This window comes from Coloeus monedula (assembly GCF_965178545.1).
Source record: "Coloeus monedula genome assembly, chromosome: 12".
In the NCBI taxonomy this organism is placed as follows: domain Eukaryota; kingdom Metazoa; phylum Chordata; class Aves; order Passeriformes; family Corvidae; genus Coloeus; species Coloeus monedula.
Genome location: NC_138792.1, coordinates 14,401,687 through 14,419,162, shown reverse-complemented (window position 1 = coordinate 14,419,162; position 17,476 = coordinate 14,401,687). Strand labels below are relative to the sequence as shown.

General features: G+C 52.0%; 1 protein-coding gene across 2 annotated transcripts in view; it reads right to left on the bottom strand.

Moving 5' to 3' along the window:
- Positions 1–16,915, bottom strand: part of PCDH19 (protocadherin 19) — a gene marked incomplete at its 5' end in the record, with an annotated part of 55,215 nt that extends 38,300 nt beyond the window's left edge. For both annotated transcript variants that reach the window (XM_082289634.1, XM_082289633.1), the window contains 2 exons: positions 11,475–11,802; positions 14,775–16,915. In XM_082289634.1, coding sequence (XP_082145760.1) covers positions 11,475–11,802; positions 14,775–16,915 — 2,469 coding nt within the window. The remainder of the gene's footprint in view (positions 1–11,474; positions 11,803–14,774) is intronic.
- Positions 16,916–17,476: the final 561 nt, after the last annotated feature.

The following is a 17,476-nucleotide window of genomic DNA, read 5'->3' as shown; positions in this document are numbered from 1 at the left end:
AGAGCCAGGAGTTGGACTCCATGATCCTTGTGGGTCTCTTTCAACTCAGGATCTTCTACGATTCTATGAAAACCAAATCCATTTATTCAGCAAAACCCTCCTTTCAAAAGAAGCAGATGCTCTGCTGAGCGAGGATGCGGCGGTTTGGCACCTGCTGTCCTGATGACGATGGTGACGATGCATCAGCAAAACAGCTATAATTTATGGTCACAACTTTAAAATTGGCTTTAAGTCCTTGTGGAGCCCGCTCCAACTGACAGGAGCACCTTGGGGCTGCCCTCCCCACTCACACAGAGCCGGGCATGGCAGAGACCTCTCCGCGACAATGGCTCGGCGCAGCACAGCATCACAATAAATAATGATGATATCAATAAGGATGATGATCAATCTCTTGGTAATACAGCCCAGGAGGGGAAGCACAGCAGAAAAATTACAACAGAGCCTCTAACCCCCTGCTTTTCCTCGAAGAGAAGGTCGGATGACACATTTCTTTGTGAAACAACAACCCAAGAGGTATTTACTACTTTTATTTTGTGATGCGAGGGTTGCTGCTAAAAAAAGACTATTTCTGTTAGGTACAATTGCTATTTTTTGATAGTGTCTCAGCAATACCTTGTTAAAAAGGGCAAAACAACAGTTATTAATTACCCTAATTAACCCAATTCATAAGACACATTTGTGTGGCTGTCATGACAACTGCTTTGACTAACTTGCCAAGAATAGCTTAGCTGTCCATTCAAATAAATCCCTGATAATTACTAGTCTAGTTTACTGGGCTTCTGTGATAATAATAATTAGTGCTACTGTACAAAAGGTCGCGCTAAACAGTTTATGAATGATGCATTTTGCATGGTGATTACATGAGTCACACAGCATCCAGCAAACAGACACAGCCACATCAACATGGAGAGATGCGACTAGATGGGAGCCTGTGGCTGCTCTGCCTGCAGACAGCACGGCAGGATGAGAAGGAGACATCAGGAAGCTTGGAGGGGAAATAACCATGAGCTGGGTTGAGCTTGGACAGTCACCAACCTGCCTCCTCAACCACTGGAGTGGCCGGCTGGCCACCACAGGAGATGGTTCTCTCACGGAGGCACCAAAAAGCTTCCAAGCCTGACCTGTCACATGTTGGTATCTCACCTCACCACCTCATTTCCCTCTCTGTCAAGAACACACGATCATGGATCACCTCTCTGGTTTTGGCATACGTCCATTAGGTTTAGGATCACTGACAAAAGGGGGGTTAGATCACCAGAGGCAACGTGAGCTTGGGGTGGACAGTCCCAGCCCTCTCTGTCTTCATCTTTGCAGGGAGAAGCCCTTCAACTTGCAGTTTGGGTCTCTCCAGGAGGAGCTGCAGCCCCAGCACACCCCTGCAATCAGTGAGTGTCCTGTGGGCAGCAGGCACTGCTCAGCCCAGCACCACTCCTCCTGAGGCTGCTGCTGGCTTCAGGAGGAGCCACTTCCTCCAGGATCTTCCCGTGCTCCTGACAGGGCAATGCTCTTACCTACCTTCATAGCAACAAACCCAGGCCAGTCAAATGTCATTTTAGCTCTGCTGAGGTTTATTGATGAAAACTGATCCATGGGATTCCCTCTGGCTATACCTACACAGAGGCAAGAGGGGATGGGACCGCACTGTGCCCACGCTGAAAAATCCTGCAAAACCCCAGGGCAGAGGGCAGTGGGGCAGGGACAGAGGCAGGATGTTCACTTCTAATACAGAGGACAGCTGCCAGCTCTGTGGAAATCTATGAAATCACTCCATTTACAATAAATTCTGATTAAATACCACATATGGTCCTTATTGTCCCTCCCTTGTTACCTATCACAGAGGCATCTGCATGTAAACAGGGTCTTAACCGGCAAATATTTGTCTGCTACGGCCCCCTCCTCCCTCACCCCACCTGAACTTGCAATTATTCTTATTGATTGACTTTAAGAGAGCACCATGCACATGCCTCGAGCTGCCACGCGCCGAGCAAACAAGGGAACAACGCCGGGCTCCGCTGTAATCATTACCAGGGCGAGCAATTGCCCTGTCACACATGGCAGGTTATGGCTTCAGACTGGAGGCAGCAAGGCCAGATGAACGCTTAAAACGTCATTACAGTGTGAAAAGCGAGGATGTAGAAATGACACCTCCTTTCTCAACAAATCTGTTCCCCAAGCATCTCCCAGCTCTGTGAAGAATTCATCTCGTTAAGCCCGAAGAGCCAACAGAGCCCTTGGAGGGGGGACGTGGGCTCGTGTCCTCTCTGCATGGCAAAATAAGCGCTGATGAGGAAGTCTTAGATCTGGGGGAAGATGGATTTGAGGTCCCGCAAGGATTTCAGCGCTGGGCCCTGAGCCCAGGCTGAGCCCAGGCTGAGCCCAGGCTCGCCTGCACATCCTCCCCAGTTGTAGATGAAAGTACATGCCAGAAGATGAGGTGCTTTTATCAGACCAAAAGGAGAAATTAGGGAAACCTGACGCCGAGCAGAACATTCCCCAGTTCTCCCAAGTGAAGTCTGCAGCTCAGTTCAATATGTTAGTGCCTAATGAAGGTTTCCCCCATACTCTGCAGGGTACAATCATTCTCCTCCTAATGAGCATGTGTTAATGGCATATTAATGCTGACAACAACTAAGTGCAGAGAACAAGAGATGAACATATTCCAAAATTCATCTTTTTTTTTTTCCAAACAAAGGAACCCATCGTGCAGCTGAGCAAGCCCCAGCCCAGCAGGAGCCTGTGGCTCCCACAGCGACGTTGCCGGCTCACCATGGGATGCAGAGCCCAGATGGGACACAGCTCTGGTCTCTCACTAACCCAATCCCCACAATGAGCTGTCATACAGGGAGAGCTCTCAGCCCAAGCGTGGTATTCCCCCCAGACACAGCCTCGCTGGGGGCTGAACAAGGAAGCAGAGGAACCGCTCGCCAGCGCCTGCAGAAGCTTCACTGGGCAGACAGGTTCGGGTGCTGTACCTACGCCAACAGCCGGGCGGATCTGCTTACTGAATGTCGCCTGAGCTGGGTCCCTGCCAGAGCATCCAGATGTGAATCTGAATATGAAAAGTCCAGGAGGCAGCAGGTGACAGAGGCGCAGGCGCGGGCTCCGAGCCCCATCCTGGTGCCGGCGTCCCAACCCATCTGGGTTTGTCTCAGCAAGTTTACACAAGCTCTCAGGCATGGAAAAGAACACACATAATGGGTGTTTTCCTGTTTTTTCATCTTTGCTTTTGAAAACAGCTCCCAAAACCCTGACAGCTCCCCAAAAACAGCATCAGTCTGCCCCAGCATGTGTGGCCCTCCACCAGGCACTGCAGGGAAGAGGCAGCCTAATTCCCTAACTGTCCAGCTTCCGTGTGCTCCCACCATCACTTACATTTACATTTCCAGATCGATAATCAATGCTAGAATCAATAACAGGGAATTTAGCTACATTATAAAAACAGTAAAATCAGCCAATACTGAGAAATGACTATTGAGTCCTGTGTTTTCTGTACTCACTTAGTCTAATAATGGTGAATGATATTTTCCAAGTACATTATTCAGCAATAAAACCACCGAATTATTTGATCTCTTTCTAACCTTTATGATTCTAAGCACTCTTTTTGACCCAGATTGAATGAGGCAACATCTGCAGAGCCTTTCACAAAATTGTACTCGGTGTGCACTATTGTAGGTCTGCTGCCAAAGATAAATGTTATTATTTTAAAGCCATCATCCTTCTAATAGATGAGCAAACACACTGCATTAGCATAACCTGCAGAGCTCGAGCATGGGTGAGAAAATGCCAGAGGGTTTCGCTTAATGGAATTTTACATACCTGACTTAGGATGGGTTAATGCAATCCACCAACACGGGAATTTTAAAACCTGCCCTGTGGCAAACACCTGCCATTACAAAAGATGGTATAATTCGACAAGCTCCAGATCCCTGTGAGAAACGTGAAGGATTCACGCCCAAATTCCAACAGGGTGTTGAGATGAGGACCTTATCTACAGGGCTCCAACACACTGACCTACACCGTTCATCACCGACCTGCCTGTCCTGGTGTCAGCAGCAGCAGTGCTGCAGTTACCTGTGGGTGCTCAGGGTTCCATCAGAGGGTGTAGGAAGTGCAACACCTGTCACACACCTGCCTGCTGCAGCATCAGTACACTCCAGCCTTCAGCAGACCTAGGAGAACTCACTGTAACTCCATGTTAAACAGGGAGACACTTCAAGGCTCAGCACTAATCGCTTGTCCAGCTGACATAAGCCATTACTTCCCTCCAAATTTAGACAGGGAACTAGAGGAAACACTGAACCAATGATGTTGTGCTATCTAGACTCCAGCAAGTCCTCCAACAGGTGCCACAGACAAGCTCTGCCCCAGCAGGAACAGTGAAATTGGGAGCTGCCAACAGCCTCAGCGTCCCTTTGCCAAGCCCTGGGTGATGCTCTCCTGGGGACAGCAGGACTGGAACTGTGGGGTGCTCCAGGGGACAAGTCCCAGCACAGTCCTGCCAGGGCAGCACTGCCTGCAGAGCACCCCACCATTGCCAATTCTGAGCACACTCTAATTTAAATTATAATTACACTTATAAGTACACAGATTACAACTATTTATGCTACAAATAAGACCATTCTGTATTTTTAATTAACGGAAAATGATCGGAACTCAACTATAGCCTCTACTGGGAACAATATCTAATACTTTATTGAAGGAAGGCCATGCCCAGCCCCACAAACGGCCTGGCAGGAGACGGGGAGTGGGCAGGGCTGGGGGTCCCACACATCCAAGCCCGCACACAAGAGCAGGAGCCGCTGCCAGAGCGGGCAAGAGGCCGGGAGAGAGGGCTGCCAGGAGAGATGGAGGGCTCATCCCTGGAGAGCCTGCAGGCAGAGCCTGGGGATGGAAGCAGGCAGGGCACAATGGGTGGGCTGGGCTCTGCCCTTGCTGGCTGCTGGGAATTTAGGAAAGACCGGAGCAGGGCACCCTCAGTGAGGGCAGGAGCCCAAGGACCTGGAAGGGCACCTGGCTGAGGAGCTTTTCTGGCTCAAAGCCCTCAGGAGGGACTTCAGGAAATGGCAGCTGGAAAATAGAGCTCTTCCACGCAGCCAAGCAGATGCACACGAGGTTATTCAAAGGCTACTGCACTTGGCCTCGATGATGCCTCTGCATGAGCATGTGCTATATGTAAAGGACACGAGAGGGAGAAACCACAGAGTTCAAACTACTCAATATAACACAAATCACTTGGAAACTGCTGTAAGAAAGCCCACAAAGCACCATACAAGAGTACCCTTTTGATGAAATTTTAAAAAAAACTTACTAGAAATCTTTCCCAATTTAAAAGAAAATTCTTATCTGCCATGTAAATATAGTTGCAAAAGCTTTTTTTATAGACTTCACAAGTTATGCATTAGAAATATGCATCAGAAATTCAAATTTTCCAAGAGGAAATATTTAAGGAACCTACCAACCCAAACCATTCTATGATTCTATGAAAACAAGAGGAGCCTCTCCACTTCCAGTAAAAGCAAACCATAAAACCCAAAGCAGTAGCATAAAAACGAATGAGATGTATCTGATTATATGACATACTGTATACTCACTTACATAATTAGGTGCAGTATGTAATAATTGTACACACACTTTTTGTGTGCATAGGGACACAAGCGTGAGCCTGGCAGTATCAGGTTAATGTTTCAACTTTATGATCTTAGAGGTCTTTCCCAACCTAAATGATTCATGATTCTGTAGTGGATCACAAATACAAGATATAATATACAGTATGTAATCTCTGACAGTGAGATCACATCCACAGGAGCACTCAGGCCTTGCTGTTAAACACAAGCAGCTACTGCCACACCAGCCCTAATCCTCCATGGACCCTTGGAGCAAACCCCTTTGGTCCCTCCCGACCAGGACCCTACCCGTTGGAAAGCCCAAAGAGCCACCAGGATGGGGAGGCAGCCCCAAATCACCAATACAAAACATGTGCTGTTCACTGGGGAACTTGGCAATGTTCAGCTCTTAGTTGCACTCAATCTTAAATGCTTTTTCCAACCTAAATGATTTGATGATCTTAGGAAAAGCCAAAGAGTGTTGAACTGAGGGCTTGCCTAAGACCCAGGGAGCGTGGCATGGTTAAACATGAATGGGAGCTGGCGTATTTATCTCTGTTGCAAGGTATTCAAGTGAATTTCTCCATACAACAGCTTGGAGCGATTACATTAAGAGATGTATAATTTGGTTAGGCTGACCTCAGAATGGAATAAAGAGCTGCTGATTTCCATAATGTCAGCCTCCAACGCTCAGAGAGGTCAGGGAACCTGCAGCGAGACACGAAACACTTTGGGAGTAGTTAAGCTGAGCGATCTGCTGGGATTTGGAGTGAGTAGGGACAGTAGATGGGGAGGTTTGGGGGCCCCACCCCATAAACTCTGGTCCCTGGCAACGCAGAGCGATGCTGGCTGCCCAGGCAGGGACCAGGAGCTGCCCCAGGGAGGGGATAACCAGTGGATGTCTCAAGCTGAGAGCACGGCTCCTGTTCGGGGGGTTCCTGCCGGATGGAGGCTGGGGCTGGCTCCCAGACAGGGCTGCTCAGGCACGGCAAGGCGCGAGCAGAGCCCTGACCTGCGCTTACCCGTCGTGGTGCGCATCACGTTGCAGGCACAAAAAAGTGCTGAGTTACAGTGACCTCCCAAGGAGAAAACAAGACTGGCAACGCTGGCTGCGAAGTCAGCCTTCCTGCTAGTCGAACATCATCTCTGATAATGCTTTAATTACTATCCCTCCTGAAAATAAGCCTTATTTCATCAGCCTGACCTGTCTCAACACTGCAAACTTTCTCTGGGTTGGAAATCATCTCCTTTCTTTCCTTTTTTCCCTGCTCTGTACACAGCATTACTCAGAAGCAAGCCAAATCCCTTCCAATTATATATCATGACGTTTCCCCAGCGCTGCACTAAAGCAAGGCCCTTCACTTCTAAATGGCGTGGTTTATAACAAATTGTCTGTTATACCAGACAGAAACTGATTTCCTCAAACCCAGCATATTAAAGTGAGTACATTCATTCTGGTTGTAACACACAAAATGTGATTATAACAGACACTTTGGGGGCTTTTTAAGGCTAGCGGAGAAGAGGAGGATAAGCTGGAGGGGAAGAAAGAATTGACAAGTAGAGAAATGACAGAGAAAGAGAAACAGCCACGCTGATTTCATTTCTTACAAAACAAAAATCTTTGTGTGTTGTAGAAATGTGCTTTAGTTAACACCGCCAGATAGCCAGAGCAAAAGCTGCTGGTGCTGCCTGAAACGAAAATTGCTCTATTGTGCTTAGAAAACCATTTCCCACAGTGAGGAGAACGCTTTCCAGGTAGCACAAAGCAGATCTGAAACCAACAGGGCCTTATCCTGCAACTGTTGCTCCCTCAAATAATCCCTGCAGCCACGAGGAGCCCAAACTAAATCAGTGTGAGTGAGGATTATGTGGGAGTGTATCAAGGTTGGGGGATTAGACCAGGATTATCACTAAAACCAGTAATTCCCCATCTTACTGATGGTGACCATCAGCTCGGGAGGCGGCGGATCGCCACGGCCCCCCCGGTGCCGGACACGGCTCTGGGAGCTGTTGGGTGTGCGGGTCCCCAGAGGACTCGGGTCCTGTTGGATCAGAGGCTGCTCCACCTTGAACTGCTTCTCCAGTGGGCCCTACCAAAGCAGCACCAGAGCAAGACCACGCCTGATCCACACCCTGCTTACAGCGTAATGTCACTGCTGCCACTTCCCAACGCTGCCACAGCAGAGCCATCCCCGACCCCCAGACAGAGTCACTGAAAAACGTCCGTGCTAATTCCACCTCGGGACATCCAGCCTCTCAAAGAGGGCTCTCCTGCTCCCATGTCACACCCCCTCGCCTCTCACATGCCAGGTCCTGCCTGGGACTGGCCACCACTGGGTGGCCCCAGGGGAGACCCGGGGGCAGAGTGAGCTGCTGTCCTCAGGGTATGTTTCCCATCCTGGAGCAGCAAGCGAACATCACTTCCCAAAGTAGTGCAAATCTGGGATGCAAAACTGCCTCTGAAACACAGATACAGCCATCACACACATACTGCTTACTTTTTAAACTGTCAAGTCAAAATCCAGGCATGTAAGTGTTACCCAAGGGTGGCTGCTCTACATGCAAGTCATGTCCCTTGGATCCTAAAAGGCTCAGCATTCAGACCACTTTCCACACCACCCCAATGCAACACGCATTTTTATCAAGGAAGCTGCCTAATGGCTCCTATTAATTTTGATTTTTAATCTCCTGGTACAACTTCCAGCAATATACATGCAAAACCTGACAACAAGCCCTTTCGGTTTCAAAGCTGACTTCTCCTCCAGCTCAGAAGGAAGATAAAAAGGAGCCCTTGGCAGCAGCAAAGCCTCTGAGCAGCAATGCCCTCACAGCTCCAACATGTCCCACTCTCCCTGCTGCAAAACAAGTCCAAACAGGGGCCAAGCTTCCCGCTGTCAGCCACGATCACCAGAGCTGCTCACAAACGCGTTTTGCCATCGCTGCCTACAGCCACAAGGATGCTGAGAGGCTGTGGGCAGGCATCCCCAAGTGGTACCCAGGCATCCATGAGACCACTGAATCCCAGCAGGGCCAGAACACCCCAGGATATCCCCCACTGCCTCCCCGATGCTCTCTTGGCAGTCATGCCCTGAGACAAGCAGAGCTGGCAGCCAAGCCTAGCCCCACCTAAAGGGAAAAGCTTTTTAAGGGTGGTCTCAAACTTCTTTTGCACCCTCAGAGCAGGGTTGCAGCCCCCACAGACACCACTCTTTAATCCCTTCCAGAACACCAGGGAAAGATGGGAAGCACCAACAAACCCAATTATTCCCAGCCCCGAGACCTGCCACCACACTAGAAGAAACATTTCCTGAAGCTCCACAAACAAGCCATCCTTGGGGACTTTTATTTCAAGGCTCCTGACTGTTAAAGTAAATGAGGCTCACGTTAAAGACCAGCTACATCACAAACCCACCGCTGCTAGGGCAGCGCGTGTCTGCAGAGGCAATCGTTTACCTCCAGCCACAACCATCATATGCCAAGTGACATTGCCAGAGACACATTTACCTCGTATTTTATCTGTTATCAACTGATGCTTTGCCTTCCCATCAGGAAAAGTCACTCCTAGGTGGAGCAGCAGTGATATCTCCCCGATGCTGACACCTCATAAAGCCTCCCAGGGGAAGCAACGGGCGGCTTCATCACTGGAGGCAATTCAAACCAGCCCAGACAAAGTGCCACTGGAAGCACTGCAGGGAATGGTTTGGCTCTGTAAACTCTGGGCAGGGACTGTGTTTATTAAATCCTCACCACCTGGAGGTGTACCAACAGCACCCTGCACAGCCACAGCATCACACCACAGCGCCTGCTCGGGCAGCGATGGGCTACAGGGGGTACAGGGCTGCCATGACCCTCCACAGAAACAACTTCTTTGGAGTTCTGCATCACCCTGTGTGCCAGGACAGGGCTGTCACTCTAGCAACAATGAACCTCCTCACTCTCAGGGGTCACTGGGATTTTTAGAAGCCAGTAGAACCCACACCACCAGTGAGACAGCTTTGCCTGCAACAGCTGGAAGCGTAACACTGGGGCTCTGCCAAAAAACATAGACATTCCCACCCTAAACCAAACTTCCAAACGGCTTCCAGTTGGGACTTCTCACCCCATACCCTGACCCTGCCCCTTTGTCCAAAAGCACCTGCAGAGAGTGAGCAGACCCCCACCAGGACATGTTTCTCTCGCACAAGAGCTGCCGGTCCCCTGGCAGGACAGGCGAGCTGCTGCTGCCCTCCTGCCAGCTCCCGGGGCTGCTGGGGGAAAACGTTCCACTGACACTCCGCCCACTCAAGAGACAAACTTCTTTCTCCAGGCAAGGCACCAGCTCTTCACAGTGCATCTCACCTGCACAAGTGATGGAAAAATGGGGCGAGTTGGAGCCACAGGGATAAACAAGCATCCCATCTCCCTCACAAGAGGGTGAACAAGGCAGGGAAATCTCTGGAGGGCACATTCTGTGAGACCCCAGCCCAGCTGTTGTATCAAAGAGAAGCACAGGCAGCACTGCCTTCTGCCTGCAGCTGCCTGTTAACTTTATCAGCTGAGTTATGATGTTCCTGATGGTCCTTCCATCCTCCCTGGCACCAGAGACCTCCCACTGCCGGCATGCACTTCTGGATAGTGCCAGCATGTGATGGATTTTGTGACTGGTGGCAGTGAATCACAGGCTGACAGGATGCTCCACTGCTCCAGTGCCCATAGCAAGGCACCAGCCAGAGATGCACTCCAGAATCCTCTCCAAAGGACATCGCTCCAGGAAGACAGGAATTCCTCAGGGACCACTGCCCACAGCATGCCAAGAGCAATGGTCACTCATAGAGGCCACCACTGGTACACGACCTCTCGGAGCTGGTTCTGCCTCAGTGGAAGTTAAACACCAGCGTTCAGTGAGCATTCTGCCAATACAACCACAGCAGGACCAGGCCCCCGGCACCAGCCCTCTCCAGCAGCCCTGCAGAGGGCCAGGCTCGGCTCTCTGCAGCACCAGGATGAATCTGAAGCAGCTCCACTGCCTTCAGCAGCAGCATTTTGCATTTACACCAGCACACTGAACACAAAACAGAGTGAGCCATAAATATTTCAGCTGCTTTTTCAGCTTTGTTATTCTGTTCAAAGCAGGAAACATGACAAACCTTTGATTGTTTTGCTTAATACCAAACAATAATTCAAAGAGAGACAAACAAGCAACATTAAATGATGCCTGTGATGTACAGGAAAGCTGAAGAATTAGAAGAAACTGATGAGGATGGTGTGGATGAGAGCGGCCCCTTTCCCTGCCTTTGGCAGGTACCACACATCCCTCCCATGCCTGCCAGGGCCCTGCCCAGTGAAGGCACAGCACCGGGCCAGGTGTGCAAGTGGTCACAATGGAGCATCCTGCGCTGTCTGCATCCCCAGCACAGCCAGCTGCCTCCAGAGAAACAGCCACCAACACCACTTTCAACAACCTTTTAAAAAAACTTCTATGAAGGCAAATGTCTCCTCCCTTGAGCACCGCCACACTCAGAATCCACCTGCAGAGCCACCACCTCCAGCCTCCCACACAGGCAGAGGCAGCCTGGCCTGGCCCATCCCCACCTGGGCACTTCTGAGGGTCTCTGCAGTGTTTGGGGATGAAACATTCCCCCATGGCCACACGTCAGGGCTGCCCCAGAACCCACAGGTGAGTGCCTGCTGCTCCCTCCTGCCCACCCTCCATCACTGCCTCCCCGTGGGGCGTCCAGCACACGGAACTGTGCTCTGTCCAGCACACAGAAGCCACCAGTGCCTGTTTGCTCAGCACCCCATCTTGGCAGTGCCGACACCAACAGACCGGCACACAGTCCAGCACAAACCCGCTCCCGACGCTGCGGGGCACGGAGTGCTGCCCGCACTCACCTCCGGCAGCGGCATCCCGTTGATGATGAGGTCGGGCTGCTGGGGGCTCTGCCCCGTGAAGGTGTGGTGGTAAATGTGGTTGGAGCCGGCGTTCCTGTTGTTCTGGCTCTCCACGTTGAGGAAGGTGCTCTCGGAGCGCCGGCAGCCCAGCGGCAGGGTCTGCTGGTGGTAGTCGAAGTAGTTGAGGGAGGAAGTGAGAGAGGAGCAGCTCACAACGTTCATTTTATCCGTCTCCTCCACGTCCCGCGGCACCAGGCGGATATCATTCTTGCTGATTTTCTTCTTCTTGCTTGATTTCTTTTGATGCCCGTAGGAGTACTCTGCGATTCTGGGGGACAGAGGGAAAATGAGAAGCTGAGAGCATCCTAAACCCTGCCCCGCTAAATACCCATGCAGAAACCCCGAGGGCTTGGCCCCCATCTCCATGTAGGCTTCTTAGTCATGCACATTACATCATGTTTTGGGTCTGGTGGCACGACACGGTCTTCAGCTTATTTTCATATGTATAATGTTTTCAGGTCAAATATGTAAAAAAAATGGGAAGAAGAATGCTTCTGTTTTGATCTAGTGTATGAAATTGCTGATACTGAGTTACTAGAAGTAAAGTCCAGCCTGCAGAAGAGAAAAATGGAGATGGTAAAATCCATGAACTGAAAAGGGTACCTGCATTCATTTCCATGCATAATAAGGATTTTTAAAGTGATTTAATTTGGTCCCCATAATGAAAATTCAAAACAAATAGCAGATTTTTTTCCCAATTCATTTTCCAAAGCAATAAATAAAGCAGACCCAGAAGCAGTCCTAGCTGGCAAGCTCAATTTTCTCACACTCCAAAGGCTGTTTGTTTATTAATGCTTTATCTAAATTGCTGGTGTTTTGACTGTCTCCTGATCATACCTGATCTTTTCTCCCATTGAATTCCATTCCTCCCTCACCCTGACACACACATCCCCTTCTACTGGGAAATGCTTTCACCTTCTAGAAATCAGAGAACAACAACCGTGTGTTTTGCAAAGAAAAATGATCCTTTTTGACCTTTTTTTTACTGCAAGCTTGTTTTTCTCTGCCTTTCCTTCCCTCTTCGCTTCCCACCTGCCAAAAGAATCAACTGATGAAGTGCCTTGTTTGTCTTCTGCAAAACACCGGAGGAAAAAAGTTACTGCAAAACACCACCCAAGCAAATAACGACAAATTATTTGCACCTTGCATTAGTTGGGTCTGCTCAGCTCAGAGTGACTGTGGCTCATCTTCCCACAGTGAGCACAACAGTCCCTGCCATGAATTTCTACATGCACAGCACTGGGCAGCTCAGTATTTCCTAGGGAAGCACATCAAATGCTACGCACAGTCAGAAATACACATTTGGAAGTCAGGATTTTGCTCCTCTTCTTGTTATGATAACAGCATTTAAAAAAAAAAAAAAAAGAAAAAAATCCAATAGCTGCAACAGAAATAATGGGATGAATAAATAATACAGTTTATCTGGAAAGACAAATATTGGACAAATATTCTTGTTCCAGAAAGCTAATTGCCTGAGAATGAAAATGCCACAAAGTCGAACAGCCCTCATATGTGCCTCATAAATTAACACATTTTTTGAAGACTCTCCAGCAGCTCTTGTAAAGAATCTCTAAAACAAGGCACTGCGAATCCTAAAGGCGTGGGGAGAGGGTGCCCCATGGCCACTGCTGCTGCTGAGCCTGCCTGGTGCTTCCTCACCTCTGCAGCTGACTTCTGCTCAGACACACACTGGTAACAGCCTGAGCACCCCCTGAGTGTGCAAATAAATCAGAGGAAGGCAGGGATTTCTGTTGTGCCAACAATCTATATGCTGCTGACTCGTCTAACAATGCTTGATGAAGCTTTAATTGTTTTGTTTACCTAAATGTTTAAGTTTGGCAATGCGAGAGCCCAATTATTTCCTGCAGGCATTCATTTTGCTGTCCTTTCTCTATTGACCAATTATTTAATTAAACCGCACTTCATTAATCCCTAAGCCGTCACAGTAAACCCAGGGCTTACACGTATGTGAGAAGCTGTTAGGGGCACCACCACAACATGATTTTTATCCATTCAGGTCCTATCCTCTTTTAATGGGCCGAGCTGGCAAGAAATCTGGTCTATGAGCTTTCACTTGAAGCTAGACATCCCATAATACAGCACAGACCGACCTTTATTTGCAGATGATTTTTCCCCCATCGAGCAAAAAGGCTTATATACGCACTTTACGCTGTGAAAACGGGGTACAATGCCCCAACTCTCCGGCATTATTTCTGCGTAAATAAAACTTTAAAGACCGCACATCCCCCCGCGCCGCTGAATTGCCAGGGGCGAGCGTGCGTTTCCAAGGTAGAGCAAAATTAATTTCCATCCCTCCTCTCTGAAACGACTCGGTGCCGAAGGAATGGAGAAGTCATGGCTATTTCACTAGTAACAGGATTAAACCATTTATGAGGCATTGCAGCTGCTCTTTTATGGCATCTGATTGATATTCATGTGTGGTTAGCATTTGTCTCCTAACTTGTGTAACACAGAGAATAGTAAAAGAGAGACAATAATCGCCAGGCTGTTACATATTCAGGGGACTGGATTTCCCCTATCAGCCTTTCAGTGGCTCCAGGCGCGGGGCTGACCTCCCCTCCGGCATTTCGGACCCTGGAGCACTCACCCAGCCAGGGCAAAATGACACAGCGCTGCAAAAATCCTCCCTCGCCCCATCTCTCCAGCCCAGCCAGCCATGCCTGCTGCTGGAGCTGCGCATCGGGGGCGGCCGGGCGGTTTTGCCACTGTTCCATGCAGTTGGCCCCACGGCTGGCCGTGGCGAGGAGCCGCAGCGGGCACACAATAGCTCCTTTGAACGGCGAGCGAGGGCTTAGGGATGCCACCGCGCCGCTCGCACCGTCTGCTGCGGGGATGCTGCGGTGGCTGGGGGGCTTTCCCCCCTCGCCAGCCCGGGGAGCTGTGCTGGGGACGGGGGGCTGCCCACGGGAGCCAGCCATGCCCCCATAAAACCGTTCTCCTGTGATGGAGCACGGAAAATCAGGGATGCTGCAACAGATTGTCAAGCCGCACTATTAAGTCGATTCGTTACTCGGCGGGGATTTCTGCTCTCCTCACAGAGAACAATTTCTTAAAGCTTTGCAAGAAATTTCCTTACAGGGACAGGAACCTCACTGTCGTTCCTGAGGCAAACCCACCCCTCTTCACCACCCCCAGGTATACAGCAGCAAATGCAAAAGTAACTGCGATGGCAAAAATCAAAGCAGACCCGCAGGTGCACATAAACAAAGGTCTCTTTACCTGCAGTTGTAGGTCCTGATTTCCTTGTTATCCCTTTTGCACTTGACTGCCACAAAGATCATGGTGACAAAAAGAATGGCTGCAATAGACCCCAGGGCAATAATGAAAATCAAGGAGAGGTTAACAGATCCTATGGACTCCTGGGCATCCAGGGCTGGAGACAGGTATATCAAAATCAAGGCAGAAGCCGAGAGAGATGTTTTCCCATGGTCATGAGCCACCACGATGAGCTCATAGGCTGTTTTGGCGTTCTCCCCGAAGGCTCTGGTGGTCCTTATTTCTCCATTGACCTGGTCGATCTCAAAAAATCCTCTGTCTCCTTCCACCATTTCATAGGAAAGTCTGCCATTTTCACCCTCATCATAGTCATCTGCCTTGACCACTGTCACCAAGTAGCCAACCCCCGCGTTCCTGGGGATGTACACCTCCGCCGTCCCGTTGACCAGCGGCGGGGCCGTGATCACGGGCGTGTTGTCGTTGACATCCAGGACGATCACCCTGACAGTGGCATTGCTCTGCAGAGAGGGATTACCCCCATCTTTTGCCAAGACCTTGAACTCAAAGGCCTTGGTCTGTTCATGATTGAAGGACCTCAAAGCATAGATATCTCCAGAGTTGGGGTTGATGGAGACATAGGTGAAAACAGGCATGTCCCTGACTTGGGAGGGCACAATCTGGTAGGACACGCTGCCATTGAGGCCCAGGTCAGGGTCTCTGGCTGAGACTGAGAGGAGGTAGGCCCCTGGGGTGTTGTTCTCCTGCACGATGACTTGGTAATAGGGTTTGGAGAAGTGGGGATGGTTGTCATTCTCATCGGTGATCTTGACGGTGAAGGACTTGGTGGCCTGCAGGGAAGGGATGCCATTGTCCCTGGCCTGGATGGTGAGGTTGTACTGGTCCCTCTGCTCCCGGTCCAGCCGCCCATCCACCAGGATGGTGGAGAAGCTCTCGTACTCCTGGAGTCGAAAAGGCACATTGCCCAGGAGCTTGCACTGCACCCGCCCGTTGGCCCCGGAGTCGCGATCCGAGACCCGCACCAGGGCGATGACGTACCCCGGCGGGGCGTTCTCGCTCACCTCCACCAGCTCACTGTTGACAGAGAGCAGGTTGATGACGGGCGGGTTGTCATTGGCATCCTGGACACTAATGGTCACTTTGCAATGGGCAGGGATGGAGTTAGGCCCCAAGTCCTTGGCCTGCACGTCCAGCTCATAGACGTGACCCTCCTCATAGTCGATGGCACCGCTCACCGTGATGAGGCCACTCTGGGGGTCGATTTGGAAGAGCTCCCGGGCCCGCTCAGAGACGTAGCTGTGGAAAGAGTAGAGGACCTGGCCGTTGGTGCCCTCGTCCGGGTCAGAGGCATTGAGGCGGATGACCGGTGTCCCCGGTGGGGCATTTTCAGGCACGCTGACGGTGTAGGCTGGCTCCTCAAAGAGCGGGTTGTTGTCATTGGAGTCGATGACGCGGATGCTGAGCTCAACTGTGCCAAAGTTGGGCGGGTCACCACCATCCAGCGCTGTGATCACGTAGCTGTAGTGGGACTGGGTCTCACGGTCCAGGCTCTTCTCCACCACCAGCTCAGCAAAACGGGACCCATCACCCCGTGTCTTGGTCTCCAGACCAAAGAGGTCATTGGGGGTGATCTCATAACTCTGCACACCAAAGCTGCCCGAGTCCGGGTCATAGGCACTCTCCAGTGGCACCCGGGTGCCAGGGCTGGCCGTCTCTGAGATCTCCAGCTCGATTTGGTCGGTGGGGAAGCTGGGCGCATTGTCGTTTAGGTCCTTGATCTCCAGCTTGATCACGCAGATCTCCATGGAGCTGGACATCACCTCCAGCGAGATGACACACTTGGGGCTCTGTCGGCATAGCAGGTCCCTGTCGATCTTCTGCTTGGTCACCAGCAGCCCGGACCCGGGGCTGATGTCCACCAAGTGGGGGGCCGAGTTGGAGACCACCCGGAAGGCGGCAGGCTGCCGGGGGTCCAGCACGAAACCGGCGTCCCGGGCGTCCTTGGCGACGTTGGCGATCACCGTGCCGGCCCGCTGCTCCTCCTCCACCGAGTACTTGAGGTTGACGAGGGCCCCGGCGCCGGCCCACAGCAAGGCGGCCCCCAGCAGCGCCGGGAGAGCCCCCATCGCCGCGCCGCCCCCTCCGCCCGCCGCGCCGCGCCCCGACGGCCGCCGGCCGCGCGCCTCAGGGGCCCGCCGCGCTCATGCGGGCAGCGCCCGCCGGGCTGCCCCGGCGGCGGGCGGGCGGGTGCGGGCACCGGAGCCGCGGTCCCCCGCGCACACGCCAACGCCGTCCGCTCAGGCGCTCCGTGCCGGCGGCGCCGCGGAAGAGCCGGGCATGGCGAGCGGGTGCGGGAGCAGAAGCGGGGCGCTGAGCCAAGCGGTGCCGAAGCGAGAGGAGCCGCGCCGAGCCGCGCCGAGCCGAGCCCGCTCCCGCCGGCGCTCGCTGCGGCGGCCGCACGCCACTGCCCGCAGTCCGGAGCGCCGGCGGGCGGCGCGGGGGCGGGCGGCGCGGGGGCGGGCGGCGCCGAGCTGCGGCCAATGGGCGCTCGGGGGCGGGACCGCCGCGCCGCGCCGCCGCCAATGGGAGCGCGCTGCCGGCTGGGGGCGGGGCCGGGGCGGGGCCGGCGGGGCGGCGCGGATGGGAGCGGAACCGCGCGGAGCGGAGCGGGACGGGAGGCACCGGAC